The 20,805-nt window shown below is 41.3% G+C and overlaps 1 protein-coding gene across 6 annotated transcripts in view; it reads left to right on the top strand.

The window, feature by feature from the left end:
• ep400 (E1A binding protein p400) overlaps nt 1-16,115 on the top strand; it is a 28,395-nt gene extending 12,280 nt beyond the window's left edge. For 2 of the 6 annotated variants that reach the window (XM_087795694.1, XM_087795668.1), the window contains 43 exons: nt 69-106; nt 179-230; nt 332-415; nt 533-646; nt 727-920; nt 997-1,174; nt 1,256-1,392; nt 1,482-1,651; nt 1,729-1,903; nt 1,995-2,131; nt 2,302-2,488; nt 2,646-2,815; nt 2,882-3,069; nt 3,692-3,988; nt 4,893-5,057; nt 5,146-5,298; nt 5,389-5,459; nt 5,572-5,861; nt 5,933-6,135; nt 6,218-6,387; nt 6,956-7,152; nt 7,376-7,487; nt 7,581-7,853; nt 7,919-7,993; nt 8,085-8,219; nt 8,290-8,334; nt 8,408-8,561; nt 8,885-9,117; nt 9,198-9,371; nt 9,448-9,495; nt 9,576-9,712; nt 10,110-10,166; nt 10,245-10,323; nt 10,912-11,073; nt 11,142-11,187; nt 11,258-11,364; nt 11,480-11,681; nt 11,754-11,881; nt 13,163-13,378; nt 13,662-13,827; nt 13,909-14,045; nt 14,924-15,157; nt 15,220-16,115. In XM_087795694.1, the coding sequence (XP_087651820.1) occupies nt 69-106; nt 179-230; nt 332-415; nt 533-646; nt 727-920; nt 997-1,174; nt 1,256-1,392; nt 1,482-1,651; nt 1,729-1,903; nt 1,995-2,131; nt 2,302-2,488; nt 2,646-2,815; nt 2,882-3,069; nt 3,692-3,988; nt 4,893-5,057; nt 5,146-5,298; nt 5,389-5,459; nt 5,572-5,861; nt 5,933-6,135; nt 6,218-6,387; nt 6,956-7,152; nt 7,376-7,487; nt 7,581-7,853; nt 7,919-7,993; nt 8,085-8,219; nt 8,290-8,334; nt 8,408-8,561; nt 8,885-9,117; nt 9,198-9,371; nt 9,448-9,495; nt 9,576-9,712; nt 10,110-10,166; nt 10,245-10,323; nt 10,912-11,073; nt 11,142-11,187; nt 11,258-11,364; nt 11,480-11,681; nt 11,754-11,881; nt 13,163-13,378; nt 13,662-13,827; nt 13,909-14,045; nt 14,924-15,157; nt 15,220-15,516 (6,587 nt within the window). In that variant the 3' untranslated portion in view covers nt 15,517-16,115. The remainder of the gene's footprint in view (nt 1-68; nt 107-178; nt 231-331; nt 416-532; nt 647-726; nt 921-996; nt 1,175-1,255; nt 1,393-1,481; nt 1,652-1,728; nt 1,904-1,994; nt 2,132-2,301; nt 2,489-2,645; nt 2,816-2,881; nt 3,070-3,691; nt 3,989-4,892; nt 5,058-5,145; nt 5,299-5,388; nt 5,460-5,571; nt 5,862-5,932; nt 6,136-6,217; nt 6,388-6,955; nt 7,153-7,375; nt 7,488-7,580; nt 7,854-7,918; nt 7,994-8,084; nt 8,220-8,289; nt 8,335-8,407; nt 8,562-8,884; nt 9,118-9,197; nt 9,372-9,447; nt 9,496-9,575; nt 9,713-10,109; nt 10,167-10,244; nt 10,324-10,911; nt 11,074-11,141; nt 11,188-11,257; nt 11,365-11,479; nt 11,682-11,753; nt 11,882-13,162; nt 13,379-13,661; nt 13,828-13,908; nt 14,046-14,923; nt 15,158-15,219) is intronic. The other 4 variants (XM_087795712.1, XM_087795702.1, XM_087795676.1 and 1 more) reach the window with 3 other exon arrangements.
• Nucleotides 16,116-20,805: the final 4,690 nt, after the last annotated feature.

Below are 20,805 nucleotides of genomic sequence, written 5' to 3'. Positions count from 1 at the left end.
CCAAATTGTTGCCAATACACAGCCCTAGTGATTGTGTATTAATCTATTGTAATCTTTCTTTTTTCCAGATCCAAGGCACTCAATAGGAGAGAGATCTGACAAAGTAGTAAGGACTACACATGCTTTTTAGGTCACTCGTGAAAAGAATACTATTTTAAACATATTTTGTATTTTTCAGGAGGTTTCAACAAGAAAAAGGAAGTCAAGTTTTTCAAAGTCAGAAGATGTTGGTATGTGATTACGTGAAATAACATAATGTCAATTTGCAGTTTAATTCTTTGTATTTCCTTATGACTGTTTAGACTTCTTGATTTATTATTCTATATTATAGATGAGGAGGGAACCATAGAGGAACAAGAGGCTATGGAAGCTGAAGCAGACCATAAAGCAGAGTTGGTTGACCTTGCCAAAGAGGGTAATTGCTCAGTTTTCAATTCATACAGTATTGTCAAACATGACTTGGTCTGTGTATCGTAATACTATTTAAAATTGTTAAAGATTGATTTAGCTGTTTCTTTTGTTTTACTCTCAGCTGAGAAGCCTCTTGATGCACTAAGGAAACAGTATGCTGGTGCTTATGTTGATGGATTTGAGTGGCCCCAGCCAAGTCCTCAGAGTGATGAGGAGGATTTTGAGGAGACTGAAGGTGCCAGTGCTGAATATGACATTTGAATGACTTTCTCCCCTGCAAATGATCTGACATAAAATCAAATTATTTCTTTGTAGGAATGGAAATTACAAAAAGCACTCCACCCGAGGCAGTACTGATTGACTCGTTGCTCATAGTGGATCAGTATAGGGGTCCTGACAAGTCAACTTCATCAGGCTCTGACGGGAAAACTGGCCGAGACATATCAGAGGTGGCTGCTGCTGCAACTGAGCTTGTCCTTCCAAAGGGTGCTTTGAGGACAAGTTCATTGGTAAGATACCAGAAATAATGGTGTTGAAAGTGTCCATCCATGATTTTATTAAGGAATTAACATTATTTGTCTGCAGAAACGCAGCCCTGCTCCTTTTTTACTACATGGTGCACTGAGAGAATATCAGCAAAACGGTGTGGACTGGCTGGCAAACCTTCACAAAAAGCATCTGAATGGCATCTTGGCTGACGAGGCTGGACTTGGAAAGACTGTACAGACTGTTGCATACATGGCTCACTTGGCTGGTCAAGAGGGTATGATATATTTTTCTTAGTCAAATTGGTTTACTAGGAAGTTAAATTGGTAGTAACGTGTTTACCCTACACTTGCAACAGGCATCTGGGGACCCCATCTTGTTGTAGTCAGAACTTGCAAGTTGTTAAGTTGGGAGCTGGAGTTCAAGCGCTGGTGTCCTGGCTTGAAAATCCTTCTCTACCTGGGAAACCGAAAGGAAAGGAGATTAAAGAGAACGGTAGTTGCTTATTGACTTATCAATATTGCTGTTGTTTAGTGATAATGAATTGTTTTTTGAATTAACACTTTTTAATTTACCTCCTTTAGTGGTGGAGAGAATCCAATAGTTTCCATGTGTGTGTGACATCCTACAAGCTGCTCATGAAGGATCAGGATCACTTTCTAAAGCGCAATTGGAGTCACTTGGTGTTGGATGAGGTTCAGCTCATCAGGAACATGACTGAAAAACACTGGGAAACGATATTTGCCCTCAAAAGGTGTGTATTTTTTTCAGTATTCCATTTGAACCATCCAGTGGATTTTATGATGATGTTAATTTTCTCCCATTCTTCAGTGAACAAAGAATCATTCTTATCAACAATCCGCTACAAAATACCTTAAAGGAGCTGTGGACCATGATTCACTTCCTAATGCCGGGCATCACCAGACCCTACTCTGACTTCCCTGTCAAGGCGGGCACCGACCAAAATCAGGACTACTGCCACAAACTAGTCATCCGTCTACATCGGGTGAATAAAGATTTTTTAATATATGTATAGCTATAATGAGATGAAGGTATGGCTCCAATACATATATTTACATTGAACACCATATTCACAGATGATCCAGCCTTTCATTCTGAGGCGCTCCAAGAGGGACGTTGAAAAGCAGTTGCCCAAGAAATATGAGCACATCCTTAAATGTCGACTTTCCAGCAGGCAGAAAAGCCTCTATGAGGACATTCTTACCAAGTCTGGGTATGTTTTCTGTGACACAAAATTTAAAAATGAGATTAAAGCAGTGATATTGAAAAAAAAAACTTTATGCTAATCATACAAAATGTATAAAACTGAATAGAAATATATATTTTTTTAATCCATCGCAATCTTGCCCTATTTTCGCCTCACAATGTTACTTTTTCCTCTAGAACTCAAGATGCTCTGAAATCAGGGCACTTTGTGAGTGTGCTCCAGGTCTTGATGCAACTGCAGCAAGTTTGCAACCACCCTGATCTGCTAGAGTCCAGAGTGATGCGTAGCCCCTTCGTCTCCACTGCTCTTGAGTATCACGTCCCTTCACTGGTTCTGGAAGGTCTGAGCAATAACTTTCGCAAGGTATGTTGGACTACTAAAGTTATCCGGAAAAATAAATATATGTATATATATATATATCTATATATCTATATATATGTGTATATATATGTATATGTGTGTGTGTGTATGTATATATAATCACTTGTTTAATCAAATGTATCTATCCTTTAAATTAAAGGATGCGGTTGGCTCGATATTTGATCTGATCAACCATGAGAATGTACTAAGCCATTATCAGACGGAAGTGGCAATACCCAAACTAAAAGTGACGCAGCAGCTCATTGAAGAAATCTACACTGGACCAGAACCGGCACCACGACCTAAAAACTGCCCTATCAACCCCATGAGGTAATCATTTTGCATTCATGCAGTTGTCGTCCAGCAACCCTCTAATCTAACTTTTTGACTTTCAAGGTTGTTTCAACCAGTACAGTATGGAACTAAACCAGAAGGTCGTTTAGCGACCTTCTCAAGTACAACAAGTCAAAATCCTCTAGCGTCCTCGTCTGCTGGTGTCACCCCCGTTTCCACACCTAACCAGTCCACGCAGAACAGGGGCAAGTCCCCTGTCTCCACTGCAACTACGACAGCAACTTCTCATGGTAAGCCGATAATTGTCAGTCAGATGCACAGACAATTAATTTAGTCTTAAAATGTATTTGTTTTTTGTTGCTATGTAGTAAACATAATGTATTTTATTTTCCTACCACTTGTTTGAAGACAACACCATGTTTACTTACTTATCTATATTTAATGTATAGAGCTTATCCATTGGCATTGTTGCATATATTTTTCCTAATGAGAGTGGAGGACATATATTTTTCGACTACATTCGTTCAATTAAATTACTTTTTTTATGACATTAATCAGGAATGCAACCTTTCACATTGCAGCTTCCAGGTCAAGACCTGGACACATTCTTAGTTATCTAGAATTCAGTACTTTAGAGTTTTATAATATTCCTTGCAGACGTGCCAACTAATAACTGATTGTCTATGACGTGATTTTTGATGTTAAATTCATGAGCACCAACTTTATCCATGACTGTGAGTATTGCATTTTCATCAGTTAATTTTCAGTGAAAACTAATATTTCATACCACTAATGTTGCCCACTGCTATTCCTGAATGTCAGGATAAACAAGAGTTTATTTTGCAAACTAATTAAAGTATTGGGTGACCCCTGACATGTAGTCCCATCCCCCCATTACCCTTTGATTCACAGCAGTTGGAACACCTACTCAGAGAACCCAGACTTCCCTTCCTGTCAGCAACCACAACAATGCCACATCCACTGTAAACCCCCCTGGGAGTACTGGTGTTGGACAGCATGTGCTGAGGGCTGCCCCTGTGGCCTTGAGCCAGAATGTAGCTGTGGCAGCAGTGGGACCATTAGCTTCCATAAGCCAGACCGGTTTAGCACAAGTCCCAAGGGTGACTCTAGCCCCCAACCATGCCATCCAGCCCAGCTTATTATCCCAGAGGCTGGTTCTCACATCCCAGGCCCAGGCTCGGTTGCCTAGTAAGTGGCCCCTGTTTCCCTCCCCCATAGCATTCTCCCTTCCTCCTCTGCCACCACAGCCCAGGCTTTTCCAAGCAGAGGCTCGTATTTGGGGAACTGCTGATATGTGTGTAAATTATGTCCTTTTTTTATTCCGACATGATCAATGTACCTGTTGCAACACTTCAATCACTTCATCAACACAAGTTCCTGTCCTAATGTAATTTGATTACACCTGTTGCCATATCAGCAGACTCTAGCAGCCTCCAAGCTTCTTTTTAAACCTGCATGAACTGTAAGCTGCCCATTTTTGTTTAATCCATGCACCACTTTACCTCATTTTTCACCCCCCTCTGTCTTCCCAATTCAAGTAAACTAATATTTATTTGTTCCCTCTTGCTCCAGTTGAGATGCTGGACAAATAAACCCCAACGTCTCATTTATTTCTCTCAATTTATTTTACAAATGTATATCTTGTATTGGTAGTCACTGCAATGCATGTGTGTTTTTACAGCCATTTCAGCCTTACACGTGAACAGAGAAACCTTCCATGTTATACTCAAACCATCTGTCCTGTTTGTCATTTGAAAAAGCTTAACTTACAAAAAAGAACAACTTTAAAAATTGTTTTTCCAAAAAGCTCTATGCTCAGTGAACATGTTTGTCTTGGGTTCTCTGTCTCATGTCCAAGGTTCTGTGAGAAATGTATAGGTAGAGATGTTCTCTTCCTTCCAGGGAGTTGTGCCATTATTGAAGCGGCTCTGGCTCTCTAATGAAGGGCAGATATATGATTAACCCACTTTTGTTATTATGCATGTCTTATCTCTTTCACGTTCAAACTAACTGGTGCAGGATAATAAGCATTGGTATGGGGAATTTCTTCAACATATTTTTGTTTTAATCATGCCGTTTCCTGCCATTGTAGGTGGAGATGTGGTGAAGATCGCTCAGTTAGCCAACATTGCTGGCAATCAGAACCGTATCGCTCAACCCGAGACTCCAGTTACGCTTCAGTTTCAAGGGAACAAGTTCACGCTCTCTCCCAGTCAGCTCCGTCAGTTGACCACTGGACAGCCATTGCAGCTTCAAGGTACATTTGTCGAATCAATTGACGGTGTAATCCTGTTTTGGAAATGGGGAAAAAAAAAGCCTTAATCTTGTTGTTTCTCTTTATTCAGGAAATATTTTGCAAATAGTTTCAGCTCCAGGCCAGCAAATAATCAGACCTCAGGGCTCCATGGTGATGCAAACTATTCCCCAGGCTGTCCCTACAGCCAACGCATCCGCTCCACCTGTAACCCCTCATCAGGCTTTGACAAATTCTCAACCAGGTAGCATGGGTGACTATGATGACTTTAATGATACTTGTTCCAATTTCTGACTAGCTATAGTGTCTGACATAAAAAAAACTTTTTTATTAGCTCATGGCCTTTCCACAAACTCTATAGCGACTCCATCAAAACCAGCATCCTCTGCTAACGCTGCTTCACAGGTGTGTATTATTCACTAAACCTAAACAAAATCACATTAGATACTTTGTACTCAATATTTCTTGCTCATTTTAATAACTATATATTCATGGTTCCGACCCTCGCTGCTAACAGGAGTCGTCCGAGGAAAAGCTCCAGCAGATAAAGCAGCGCTTGAGTCGTCTTTTTGAAGCGAATGAGCGGCGCTGTGGTCGCCGCGTCATGTATGGCTCTGACCTACTACAGGCATGCACTGTTGGCACAGAGCGCGGTCACTCTGCTCTTACTGCTGGAAGCTGGAGGTGGGTGGGAAGAGAAAGCTGCTTAAGGGCACAGAGCACCCGTGTAGGGACCACTTCTACACTGCAGGCATCTCTACTCACTGTTGAAGACCACCTTGAGGCGGCCAAGGGACTCCACAAAAGGTCCTTTTCGATTTGACCAAGTCTATACGTACATAAATGGTTGGATAATACTTAACATTTTTGGATCATAGGCTGGAATGTGTGGTACCTGCTGCCGCAGCCCCGTCACCTTATATGTATGCGGCCAATCCACCCATTTCCTATCGCCTCGAGCTGAAGTCATTTCATCGTCAGCTGCAAGACGTCTTTACGCCTCACAGTTCTGATATTCACCAGCTGTTTCCCAGGCAGCTCCTTCATTTTCCTGAACTTCAACTAACGCAGTTGGACTCAGGTAACTTACTACTAAATATCAGCTCACACTAACATGCTTTGAGTGGTCAATAATTAAACACTTTCCTTATTCCATTCTAAAGGGAAGTTGGAAGCTCTTGCCATTCTGCTTCAGAAGCTTAGATCAGAGAAGCGTCGAGTCCTCATCTTTACTCAGATGGTGAAGATGCTGGACATCTTGGAAACCTTTCTAGATTACCGGCAGCTAACTTACGTGAGAGTGGATGAAAGTCTGACTCCAAGTGAACGACAGGTAAAGTTGGATATGAAGGGCAACAGCTCACATTCATGATAATTCGAATCGTTTATTGTAGTCACAACACAGGATTTAGTTTGTGGTGTTCACAGTATAGAAAAGAAGGAATGAATACATTTAAATTGGAACAAATCAAATACAATGAGATTTGTGGGAATAAATCATGATGATTTGTGGATCTGATGTTCTTAAATTCCTTAGTTGAATATGTGTATTAACAAATGAATCAAATGTATTGTATGCATTAACAGACTTTTCCATGAACATTTTTACAGCCTACTTTGATTTATATGCAATGAAAATCTTTTATAAACATTGTGAGAAACATTGCTGCTTTAAGTTAGTTTAGGTTATTTAGAACTTTATTGATGAAATAGTTTTTTTCCAATTAAATGCGGAGCTACTGGAGAGGCAGCCGTCCTCGTCGGTGCCTTTGTTCTATTTTTTGTAATATTTTTGTATTCTAAAATTGTGCAACAATTTTCACAGCAAAAAATACTTTGTTTCGATATCAAATCCTGACTCAAATTCTTCCAATTAATCAACCAAACTGTCTATCACGCAGGGTAACATGAGGAACTTCAACAGAAACAGGCAGGTGTTCTGCAGCATCCTGACCAACCGTTGCTGCTCCGCCGTCGGGACGGTGTTTGACGCCGACACCATCATTTTCTATGACACAGACCTCAACCCTAGCATGGACGCACGCGCTCAGGAGTGGTGTGACAAAATTGGCCGCTCAAAGGATATACACATCTATAGGTAAAGTAATTAATAATGTTTGTTGTGTGTTGCTAGTTTTTACCTTAATATCAATCATTGAACAATACTATGTACCAGAGGTACTAGCAACATTGTGTATTTGCACTTCAATGAGATGTCAAATGATATATTATATTGTATTTATTGGGGAGAAAGATACAAATGCATGAAATAAAAATTAAGATGCCGTTGAGGGATTGTCAATACTCTTGTTTGTTGGTAGATTGGAAAGTGGAAACTCTATTGAAGAAAAGCTGCTGAAGAACGGAACAAAGGATCTAATCAGAGAAGTTGCTGCTCAGGGCAACGACTACACTTTGGCCTTCCTCACACAAGTATGGCAAATACTTTGTCTTTACATCATTCTACAATATATTCCACTGACTCAAAATAACCTTTTGAATGTTTTATGAACTGTTTGCTTGCAGCGAACGATACAAGATCTGTTTGAAGTGGAGGCAGGGTCCGGCGAGAAGGTGCAAGAGTTTGTGGTGCTTCACCAGGAGCCGTCAGCTTCTGAAACCATCTCGCCAAGGGTGGCCAGACCTTACATCCAGGCTCTGCAGAGTATAAACCTGGACTCTGAGTCAGAAGCAGCAGGGGACATGAAGGAAAACAAACCTGTGGAGGAAGAAGAGTCGGAGAGCCAAGAGCAGGAAGACTCGGCACAGATGGAAGAGCTAAGCGCAGTAATGGAGCAGGTACTGGTGCTATTTCATGCAATATGTGAAAAAACTGTGAAATCATTATACCTCTTTTATTGCAGCTAACACCCATAGAACGATATGCCCTGCACTACCTCGAGTATCTCCACATAGGTGATGATGAAACTGTTCTCAAGGTTAGTTGAGTTTTCACAGACCAAAGCTAGCATAATGAGGTCATAAAAAGAAATGTGGATGTATATAGATTTTTTTTTTCATGATTCTCAGGAGCGGCTTGAGTGCTCAAAGAAAAGCTGGGAGGTGAAGCAGCTGCAGAAGCTGAAGTTGGAGGAACAAGAGCAGCAGCCGACGGAAAAGGATGAAGATCTTTTCACCTACACCAGAGAGGATGCCTACAACATGGTGGGCAGCAGTAACAACGTATAAATGAATGTTCTCGCCAATTTGTTCACGCTCATTTTCTGTACACCAGGAGTACGTGTATGATGCTGAGAACGGTCATACGGAAATCATGCCAGTAAGAAATTACTTCATTAGCAATTAATCCATTTTTAAAGGTATTTATTTAATTGATGGTCGTTTCTTTGCAGCTTTGGACGCCGCCTACACCACCACAGGACGACAACGACATCTACATCGACTCAGTCATGTGCCTCATGTACGACACCACACCAATGCCAGAGTCCAAACTGCCCCCCATTTATGTCCGCAAAGAACACAAAAGACTGAAGATGGATCCCACGGGTAAATTCTACTCCAAATCTCATAAACTGTTTGTAACTAAGAGTGTTTTTCCCCCTTAATTGTTTTCTTCACATTGTTTGCAAACAACAATGACAATAAACAGAAATATATATATTAAAAAAAAATACAGCTAACTAAATCATAATATCAATAAAGATATAGATCAATGTCATCCACAAATTTATTCCAACAACAATGAGTTTCGCTTTTTTTTAATATAGGTTTAATGACTGGTTTAGGATGTGATGTGGTGTCATTGACGAACATAATAATTGAGGATTTCTCTCATGATTGTCTTTGTCTCGCATTGAATTCTTGTGCAGCCGCTAGAAAGAAAAAGAAGGGTCACGGAGAGACGGTCATACCTCCTCGCTCGCTCTTTGTGAAGGACCACATCATGAAGGTGCGACGGGAAGGCAAGGATCAGAAGAAGAATTTCTCCCTCAAGCAACAGGCGCCATTTGCCAAACCCCTCCCTTCGCTGGTTAAACCTGCCATGGAGGCTGGACAGGACAATCCTGAGTGGCTCATCAGTGAGGACTGGGCCCTGCTACAAGTATTAATCCATTTTACTCCTCTGACTAGATTAGGTCTGTGTACACCAGGATCCTAAATCTGATATTTGTTTTCCACTAGGCTGTAAAGCAGCTGCTGGAGCTTCCCCTCAACTTAACCATAGTTTCTCCTGCCCACACTCCCAACTGGGATCTTGTGAGTGACGTTGTGAACTCCGTCAGCCGCATCTACCGCTCCCCGAAACAGTGTCGCAACCGTTATGAGAATGTCCTCATTCCGAGAGAAGAGGGCAAGGTCAGTCCTCGCTTTCACGCGTAAAATGTAATAAAATATTCAATTTTCTAATCATCTTTTTTTTTCAAATTTCCAGTTGATCTATGAGGCCAATCCCAAGAAGAAAACCAAGAGCATATACAAAGTACTTGTTTCCTTACAAGACTTATACCATCTCCATGTTTTAGTGTCTTCTTTAACGTTTCCTTCGCTTGTCCTTGTCAGTCTAAGAATAGCCGTCCACTGAGGACCTGTCAGATCTACACGCAGGACGACAACGCCACTCACATTCAGCTTTACAACAGTCGCTTTGAGCTCATGAAGATAATCGCCAGCAAGAGGAGCCCACCAATCAAACCATTGTACGTATACTCATCCAGCTGTCCTCCGAGTTATATACCCCGTTATCCACCTGCAGCCATTAAACCCAATTAGCTCACTTGGTAGAGCACCTGGCTCTCATTCATGTGGCTTCAAACCCGCATCTGCCATTCAACACCTGTCGGTAAACAACACACACGCCTGTGTCCCTGGCATTTTTTTTCCATACCTCCTCTCAAAACCTGTAATTATTTTTATCGTAATGTACTATTTGATTGTAAAATGTAATGTAATTTTTTTTATATATCATTTATTGTTCTCACCTCGTTTGGATTTATTTACTTACAGTCTCCAAACATAAAATGGCTAAATAAACTACTACACACTGGTTATGAGTGAAAGAATCTGAAGTCTCATCTTTGTTTTCTCTTCTTACAGACTGGGCATGAACCCGTTCCAGAAGAATCCAAAACATGCGTCCGTCTTAGCAGAAAGGTACGTTTTTTGTCTTGCTCACATGTTGACCATCAAAACAGTTGTTCTACACGGAGTCCTTAATATTTTTTCTTACAGTGGAATAAGCTACGACAAGCCATTGCTGCCAATCCAGATTGCGACTCAACGGGCCGAGAGAATAGCAAAGGAGAAGAAGGTAGCTAATTCTCTAACCATGATTCTCCATCTTAAGGCTCTGACAAACACAGTTGGCCTATGTTTAGGGATCCCCTTGGCAAAACACAGCAAATGCATCAACTTTTAAAGTGAATTTCATGCTAATATTTATTTGTTGCGCATATGAAAATATTACCAGATGTGTTTTCAGATGTGTTTATTCCTATTGAATAACTTTTCAGTTTCAATCTTTTTTTTTTGGCAGTATCCTCACTAAACAATTCGCATACAATTTTTTTGGTAGCGGGTAGAACCAAATCCCCCAACTGTGTGATTATATATTTTTTTAATTAAATGTTGTTTGTTAACTCGAGCAGTGTGGGAAAAAAAGGATAGAAATTATTCTTTCAGGTACTGTAGCCCACTCTGTAAATGCAACAAATTGCCGGACCAAATGCTCTTCTTTACGGTCTTTATAAAATCTTTTTCTGGCCTTTGTTGGATGTTTTTGCATTATGTGAGGCTGAAGTTTTGAAGGCTTCAAAAACTCCTTCCTCCAATTTTCAGAGGCCATGTCAAGCTTGGTTGGTTCTTGGAAAAGCATCTATATTATGTTTTTGTGTTGCAGGCTCTAGCGGAGCAGCAAAAGGCTCAGCAGCAACAAGCCGGAGTTCCACAGGGACAAGCAGCACCCGGCCAAGCCCAGACGCCGACGGCTGCCGGTCAGGCTCAGCTCCCTCAGGGAGCCGCCGTGGCCGGAGCTACAGCTGTGCCGAACGCTGCTGTTCTGGTGAGGATCACAAACCACTTGTTAGTGTCTTCCTGTGCTCTTGAGTAACTGTCACTGTTTTTTTTCAGGCCGGCGCCATCAAAAACGCCACCGTTGGCACGACCATCCAGGCTGGTAAGTTGTAACCGAGTCTCTTCACCAGCTGCTGGTGTGTCGGTGTTTAATCTCACTCTTTGTGTCACAGCTACTGTAGGAGGGAATGTTATTGTGAACACAGTCGCTGGAGTTGCTCAAAGTCCCTTCCAAGTCAACAAACGTCTGGCAACCCCAGTCATACCTGGCACCCTCACTGTGAGTCCACTTGATTTATCTTCTACACCTTTTTTTTTTTTACAGGAAATTTGACACACAAGCTTTTTTCTTGAGTCTGTAAACTTTCAAGTTACAATCAAAGATGTTGTTTCAGACGGTGGGAGCAGCTGGAGCTCAGGTGGTGCACACGCAACAGAGAGCAGTGGCAGCTGCTGCTGCTCCCGCAGAGGTGGTCGCCATCGCAACAGGACAGGGAGTTCGCGCTGTTACCCCGGTGACTGCATCTGCAGTGGTTTCTACCACCCTCAGCCCCGCCCAGTCTCAGACTCGCTCACTCGTCAGCCAGGTCACACCAGGTAATTTACCTCAAGGTTGTCTGTGGAGCTCCACGCCGCCTCACACCTTCTAATGTGCCCGACTTCACCCAGCTCAAGGCATGCAACTGCAACAAGGAAAGCCTCTCACCCCGGCTCACCTTCAGATGCTCAGACAACAACAGCTGCAGCAACAACAACAGGCAGCTTCTCCACAGATCAAAGCGGTCGGAAAACCCCAGGTAAATCACAACTGCTCCCAACTCTGATTATGTCGTCCTCGATCCTCGACTCGGTTTGAGGATTTACTGCTGTGTTTAGACGCTCTGAAGTCAAAGGTGCTCCTTTGAAGAGTTTAATCCAATTCAAAAATATTTTCTAAACATTTCTAAACAAGTCTGCAGCTCAGATGGTTTGTGCTTTTCCCTAGACCACCATTTTATGCAAAACATTTTTGGTTGGAACCAGATCAATTTTGAAAACTCTCAGGCTATTTTAAGAAAACCTTTTTCAGTCCAGCTCCATAAATAATGTGTTGAATGATATCTTTCTTTATAAAGATGTATAAAATTTTGTGTTCATATTCAGTGACATAATTGAGCCATTCTTAGAGTAGTACTACGAAGCATTAATGATGATGATGATAATTTAAGTTTCTGTGTTTGATACGGGTCATTCAAGGGCATCTCGGGTTCAAACTACTTTTACTAATCACTATCTGCCCACTATAATTTTTATTATGCCCTTTGTCGATTTTAGACTTTTTAATTGCTGCAAGCAAACAGATGGACATTTATTTTTCTTACTCCCTCTGCTCTAAGATGTGTAATTACATCATAAAAATTGCAACAGTCTCCAGCCCTGCTCTTACACTCTGCGTGTATGTTTGTTTATCTATCCAGACTGTGTGTTGGTTCACTCTTCCTGGAACCTTCAAAATGTATTTTTAGTACTTAAGGCATGAGGTTTGAGGCATGAATGCAACTGCCATATCCAAGTAGTTGGTGGTCATATGGTGAGCAGGTGGGCGTCCCAGTCAAAGATAGATGGAACACTTTGTGATCTGCTCTACAAATATTACTTACTTATTTACAATATAGAAAAAAGTTTACTGAGATTTGCTTTAAAACCTGTTAACCTCATTTTTTCTCGTGTTATCTGGAGGAACTTCTGCATAATTATCTGCTGTCTAATGTTAATCTTTAATTTTTAAATATTGTATTCAAGCATTAATCAGAAATCCTGTGGAAAACATGCAAATCTTCACTGTTAAAAACAACATCAACTACACTTTATAATAAGTATTTCTATGTATTAAGAGGATAACCCATCTTTACAGTTTGTTGCTGCAAAAATGTTTGCCTTTGATGTCAGTGTGTACATGTACTTTGTGTGGTTAAACTTTTACATTTAAAAACACAATTTATTTATTATTAAGAGAAAATAACTTCTTACCTTTGTTTGTCAAATCCTCCCTGAGGGAAACCGCTGACATCAGCTTGTGGTTTGTGTGTTTCTTCCAGGAGCTCAAGATGCACAAGCATAAGTTGCAGCAGCAGCAAGTGGCCGCAGCAGTGGCCGCAGCAGCCGCAGCTCAGGGTCAGCAGGCGAGCGGATCCCAGCAGACCACGCAGGTCCAGGCGGCCCAAGCCAACGCTCAGTTGACTGCCGTGGCTGCACCCAGACCGGGAGCAGTTCTGACAGGAACCACCGTCGCCAACTTGCAGGTGGCTCGAATGGTAAGAGGGCGGAGATACAATCTGCACTTTTGATGAGAAGTGGAGCTTTTTTCTTCTTTTTTTTACCTCATTTTATTGACCTCTTCCTACTTTTAAAAATGTAATCGAAGAGCGTATTGTCTGGCACAACACATGCAGCAAGAACATACGAGTCACTTGAGTGCTCTCTCCAAAGAGTCTAAACAAAATGTTGTAGATCCAGATGATAATCTGGAAGGAGAAAGTCATTTAATTAGTCATTTTGTGTCTTGTTGTCTCATTTGTTTCTTTGATTCCATGACAGACTCGGTTGCCAACACAGGGACTGACTCAGGCGGGACAGACTCAAGTCACCCTCACCAAACCTCCTGTGGTCTCAGTGCCGGCGGTGGTGTCATCAGCCGGCGTCACGACGCTGCCAGTCACCGTGGCGGGCATCAGCGTGGCCATCGGCCAGGCTCAGAAAACCGGTCAGTGTCATGAGCGAGAACAAGTTAAATGGAGAAAGAAACTCACTTGTCACTCCTATAACACCCCTGTCTCTCTCTCAGGTGGCCCCGTGCTGACCCCGTCCTTCCCCCAGATGCAGGTCCAGCAGCTCCTTCAGATGAAGAAGCAGCACCAGCAGGTGGCGGGACAACAAAAGGCAGGACAGCCACAGCAGACACAGGCCACTTTACAGCAGAAGGTTAACTGTTAACTTGGCTTCTTCGCCAACATACCGTATTTTACGCACTATGAGGAGCACTTAAAAGCCTTTTAATTTCTCAAAAAACGACAGTGTGCCTTATATATGAACATTACCTGGTGGGTGACTTGTTTACAAAAACTCTGCACCGACACGCCATCGGCATTGCATCATCACAGGGTGGGATTTACTATGCAAAAGAGATCATGGGGACGTCTATGGAGTGATATTACTGCCACCGGTTTGAGCGAGTGTGTCTTGGTTGTTGTACACTCAAAATCACACTGCTGCGCGCTCAGCCAGTCATACACATGTGTTCCACATGTCATACAGGCACACTCTAGCTGTCATATTCAGGCTCAACTTCACTGTCTGCTCACAACCCCAGTCTCACGCGGTGCTGCTTGAAGACATTTAAACATCATTTGAACATCGTTACCATGGGAGGGAACAGAGTTGTCAGAACGCTAAAAACAGTTTGACTTTTATCTGACTGTTTTGTTGACATTCCCTTTATCACAGTTTTATCTAGCGGATGCATAACGCAACCCCAGTCAAACGTTTGACCGTATCTTTTATTCTATGCGCCTTATAATCCGGTGCGTCCTATTTATGAAAACCGTTCTAAAACAAGCCATTCATTGAAGGTGCGCCTTATAATCCGGTGTGCCTACTAGTGCAGAAAATACGGTATTTTTAGAGTCACAAACATGCTCTTATGTTCCTCATGTCATTAATTCTTGGGTCACTACAATCCTTGCATTTGATGCTAACTCATCTTTGACACCTTCACCTCGATCATCTCCTCTGAAATGCTGATGTAGCACATTTGACCTGAGAAAAAGCCAAACCTTCGTTGATAAACTTCTTGTCTACAGATCGGCGCCCAGCAGGTGACGGTCCAGACGGGCCAGCCGGCTCAGCAGCAGCAGAAGGTGACCTACACGACGACCGCGCAGCTGCAGCCCGGCATCAAGACCCAGTTCTTCACCACGTCTCTGGCCCAGACGCAGAAAGCTGGCGGAGCTCAACAGATCCAGGTGGCCAAGCTCCCTCAGATGGTGCAGCCCACCGTGGCCAACATCCAGCAGATCGTGTCGTCTCCTCAGCAGGTACGTGATGATTGTGGCGATGCATTGTCTCGCTGGAACTTATGACGCCGTTGTTTCTGCAGATCCAGACTCAAACCGTGGCGCTGACGCAGGCCACCACATCCACGCCCACTCAGGTCCAGATGATTCCCGCGGGAAGCGCCACCGCGCAGGTGCTCCAGCAGAAGATCCTCCAGCAGCAGGTGGTCACCGCGGCCGCTTCACCACAGATCCAAACCCCTCCTCCTCACAGCCCCGCCCAACAGAACACGGCGCCCTCTGCTGCCGAGGCGCCGGCCCAGCAGACGGCTAAGGGTCAGGCCAGGCAAGCTGGAATCAGAGCAAAGGCTCCTGGGAAACCCAGCGGAGGAGGAAGTTAAGTCTCACCCGGATGTGATTGTACTGAAGAAGGGATGGACGGAGGCTAAGGAGAAGGCGGCGTTGATCCAGTACCTCACCCCCTCCATCTCCTGGTCAGACGTGTCAACACTCCTCCAGTGCTTGAACCAGGACCAGAATCAACTTTCTTACCTCTTTTTTTATTTGTCAAAATGTGGAATAACGTTAAAAAAAAAAAAAAAGCTGCAAGAAAACACAGTGGCCCGTCTCCCAGCGCGGAGCAGACAGACGTCTTTCTGCAAGAGACGACTAATTAGTGACTTTACAGACGTGAAGCTTTTCAGGTGAAGAGCTGTTCTTTCAGTGTATTCATCTATGTTCCCCCTGCATGTGGTTCCCCTGTTGTCTGTAGGTTCTAAATGGAGAGTAATGCACGTTCCTTTAGTCTTTTTTTATTGCAGCAAACACACTGTAAACATGTATTTTAGTATTTTGTGTTTTCTCATAAATTCTTTTTTTATTGATGTCGATGGAAAAAAAGTGTAAATATCAAACAAAAAAACATTTGTACTTGTAAAGTAGTCGTGTATCCCTTGGGTTTTTTCGACCTAATTGTAATAAAGTGTTTTTGTTTTTTATACACATTCATCCTGGTTTCATTGATTTACTGCCGTGTGATCCTGTGAGAGGTTGGGCTGCGAGAAGAAGTGTGGTCTTAATGGAAGGATGACTGCTGTGGTGACGCAACAGTCGACACCTTTGCTCTTCAAAAACTACTGCAGGCAATAATGCAGCAGCAGAGTTATAATGTACTAATTACACCTATTAAATACTGTAATACAAGAAATATTATGTCACATTTATTAATTCTAAAAGATTACACAAGTAGAATAATGTAATCAATCTGGAGTTTAAAGGGTTTAAATCCTATTATTCATTATCTGTAAACGTTTAAATAACAGCTGGATAATACATGTTTCCTAAAATAAAGTGGATTTTGAATGGTTGAACTGACTGAACTGAACTGAACCTCTTGGTTTATAAATAAATCTTGAATTTTCCCATAAATGACGGCATCGTTTGTTAGTCAACTTGGAATTTAAAAAGTAAACGTGATAAGGTCCATGTGTTAAATATGTATTAATTTTATAAATCTTAAACCAGAAGTGAGGACATAGTTTAATAAAGCCTCATCCCTTAATGTCACTGATGTGAAACTGAATCACTTATTCATAATAAAGTTATTTACAGCAGAATAATTGAATAAACATATTTGGTTAAAAAGTGTTTCTAGCTTAAGTTGGAACAATCTTATAACAGTTTAGAACCAAAGATTTAATCAAATGGCTATTTCTTATCAACATGATCAGATTCTTTTTTTGTGCGTGTGTGTGTGTGTTCCCTCGCACAATGTAGGAACTGGATAAGCCAGCTGTAGGTCGGGCTCATAAGTTGAGCAACACCATGAGTCGAAACAATTAGCCTCATCTTAGCTCAGAAAATGGGTGTATTTTCTTCCAACCTGTGGTCATTTGTGCTACAGAGCTTTTCCGAGGCTCAAAATGAGCGCCAAGAACCGCTCCGTGTCTGAGCCGGATTTTTCGTTTTGGTCTTGTTCGTCCACTATGGCCAAAAATGCCTTTTAAAAAGTTGCAATTTCTCCAACGGTTTAGTCCTTCTCCTAACCCTCTTAGCCATATTCTGCATTGTTTTTCAAAATCTGTCACAATCGACCGTAAAATGACACATATGAGCACCATAACTCCAAGCATTCATGTTAAAGGTAAAATATGATCAGCCTTTGCATTTTTCATTTAAAGTATTTTTTGTGGTTTTATGTCTTATAAGAATCACGGGGCAATGTCAGCTACTTCATCTAGTTTACTATATATTGCTTAAATGTATATAATTGTACACTGTATTCTGACATTTGATCACTGTTATATTCTTGATTTTACAACTAAATGTATCATGCAAAGCAAATACAAACAGAAGACACACGTACGTCAGGTTGGGAAAGTGATGAAGATCCTCAGGATGATTGTAAAAAGGTTATTTGTAGTATATATATTTGTATAAGTAGAAAAAAAAAGAAGTAACAGGATATGTGTGAACAGCTGCCGCTCAACAAGTCTTCAACGAGACCATGGATCAAGAGCTTGTTAAGACACTTGCAGCGTCATGTCATAGTAGAAATGAAACTTGCTTTTTCGTTCACACAAAGAATAAAATAATGAAATGCCAGCAGGACCTGAGAAAAAGCAGGTTAGGGCGAGATGATTAGAAGCTAATTTTGGAACGTATTGGATGTGCCCATGTGGCCTTGTTAAAGAAAACTTGCCTTTTTTGTTGTGAACTTTCTTTATATTAACCAACAAAACTTGGTGGTACAAAGGGGAGGTTGATATTTCCCTGCAGCTTTGAGAACCAGAATGTTCATTTGGAACGCAAGAGTCAATTAGATGTCCGTGTCCATTTGATGATGTAAAAACTTGAAAAAAACAAACATTAAATTAGTCATTTGTATTGCTTTATAATAATGATGATTGTCCAAAAACATACAGATGTTGTTTGGGAACTTGGGGAAAATGTCCGTAGGTATAGTGTTGGTCAAAAAAGTATTTAGTCAGTCACCAATTGTGCAAGTTCTCCGCATTTAATCAGATGAGGGAGGCCTGTATTTTTTATAATGGGTATACCTCAACTATTAGAGAAAAAATTTGAAAATAATTGATTCGCAAAATATGATGGAAAATGAGTTTATTCACCTACAAACAGGCAAGATTTCTGGCTTTCACAGACCTGTAAGTTCCTCTTTAAGAGGCTCCTCTGTCCTCCACTCGTAACCTGTATTAACTGCACCTGTTTGGCCTTGTTATTAGTATAAAAGACACTCGTCCACAACCTCAAACACTCACACTCCTAACTCCACTATGGCCAAAGAGATGTCAAAGGTCACCAGAAACAAAACTGTAGACCTGCTGCAACTGTGGGAGTAATTATTAAAAAATGGAAGACATACAAAGAATGCTGTGTTGCATCCAAAGAACACAATACCTACCGTGAAACAAGTGACCAGGACGACTATTCCGTGTGAAGGAAAGAATGAATGCTGTCATGTTTCGTGGGATTTTGAGTGAAAACCTCCATCAGCATTGGAGATGAAACGTGTCCGGGTCTTTCGGCATGATACAAAGACAATGATCTTAAACACACCGGCCCCGGGCAACGAAAGAGTGGCTACTTAAGAAGCATTTCAAGGTCCTGGAGTGGCCTCGCCAGTGTCCAGATCTGAAGCCACTTGAAAATCTTAGGAGTGAGTTGAAAGTCTGTGTTGCCCGGCGACAGCATCAAACTATCACTGCTCTAGAGGAGAGAAGTACTGAGATAAACTTTTGTTATTCCACCATAATTCTTTAAAAATCAGATAATGTTATTTTCTGGATTTTTTTTTCTTATCATTTTGTCTCATGTTAATAAAAAATACAGGCTTCTCTCCTCTTTTTAAGTGGGAGACTAAATACTTTCTTGCCCCCACTTTATGTGTGTGTGAATGGTCTGTGACAGCCTGGCGTCCTGTCCAGGGTGTCCCCTGCTTCATGCCCGAAGAACCTGGAATAGGCTCCACCCACAACCCCAATAATGAATTAAACGGGACAGAAAATGAAAATGAAAATGTTTTATTGTTGCGGGTCAACTTCCGGTACAAACGTGAGGTTTCCTTTAAGTCTGCGCTCCCCCAGCTTGACGCTGTCCTCGCCTGTATCTGTGACATGTTTGGCTTCTGTGAGCAAAAGATACAAAGATCTATAACTTTGTTTAAAGTGCGCTTTAAGAAATCTCTTCAAGGTGAGCCTTTTGCCAACTTGTTAGCAGCATTAAATATATTATTGGTGCACTATGGTTCTGATTTAAAACACATTATTTATTCATTATTAAGGTGCGTCTGATGTGCTGGAAATTACCTTTTTTGTTTGATCCCTTTTGGATCCACACAATAATAACACGTACTTGTTCTCACGTTCAAGTACCAAACATTGAATTGCACTACATTATGTCATGTCTGCAGCTATTTGTACTGACTTTTGAATGCTTTATTGACTGCTTGTATTTAAATATTTTGAATGTTTCTATTGAATGTTGAATTGAGTATTTAAATTGAATTTGAGATGGTGTTTCATCTTTATTAGATTATATGATTTTCGGGTATCTTGCATCTTATAGATACATTGAATTTAAGTTAAGAGTTAACACTTAAGAGCTTTGATTTCCTTGAAATTCATTTGTCTTTTTGATCTCCTGATAGTTCCTGGGTTTTGTTTTTAGTGTCCTTCCTGTCCTGTTCCACTTCACTGAGATCCACGTTGACTCTACATGTTTCACTGCCGTTGAGAACCTGAGATCCTGGTGGGACAAGTTTTTGTTCAATTCTTGATCACACACGTTTTCCCACAGAGAACTCTTGACTCTTTCCTGGACTAGAACTAAAGAAGTTTGCGTCAGATTGTTTTTCTTTGCACACAGCTTGTCCTTATTATTATTGTTTTTTTTGTCAGTGTCCTACTGTCAAAATATTTTGTACTTCATTTTGCAATACATTCACAAAACCTAATTCACTGTTTCATGTCATTCATTCACCTCTACACAATCCAGGCTTACCTTATCGGACCAATCTTCTGAATAGTTGAATAAACTCGCAGTCACATCTTGCCTAATAGACCTGTTGTTACATATGCTACGACAAACTTTGTGGTTTATATAGCAATATATAATCATTATTGACTCACAGGACTCACTGGTGACAGTTGCTGAGAGGAGATCTCTTGACAAACTACTGTCCATCATGGACAATGACAGTCATCCTCTCAACACTGTCATCAGTGAACAGAGAAGCAGATGGAGCACGAATGCTCCTCCCATGATGCAAGACTAATAGACTCAGGGACTCATTAATTCCTTGTGTTATTAGAATGTTTAATTCCGAGTTTGGGGGCAGTAGTGCAGAAAAAAAGATTATGATATTCCATGTTATCTAGCCATCTATCTATCTATTAAAATGTAATTATTATTTTACATTGTACTAATGTTCAGATTATAGCGTAGTTTGTGGGATGAAATGTATCTGTTACACTTCAACTTCAATTCGAGGCACAATCTATCTACCCTTTAAGTTGTTTTTTTTTTTAAAGCTATATTCATCAATATATTAAATATATTGTTTTAGATCAAACGTGGATGAACAGTCTTAGTTGGAGACATCGGTGGCATCTTCTTGCTTAAAAGGCACTTTAAGTAAAACTTGGAACTTCTCACCCAACGTTTCTCTTTTC

The sequence above is a fragment of the Callionymus lyra genome, chromosome 1 (assembly GCF_982586985.1).
Source record: "Callionymus lyra chromosome 1, fCalLyr1.hap1.1, whole genome shotgun sequence".
Classification (NCBI taxonomy): Eukaryota; Metazoa; Chordata; class Actinopteri; order Syngnathiformes; family Callionymidae; genus Callionymus; species Callionymus lyra.
Note: the sequence above shows the minus strand (reverse complement) of the source record. Positions and strands in the feature narration are given on the sequence as shown.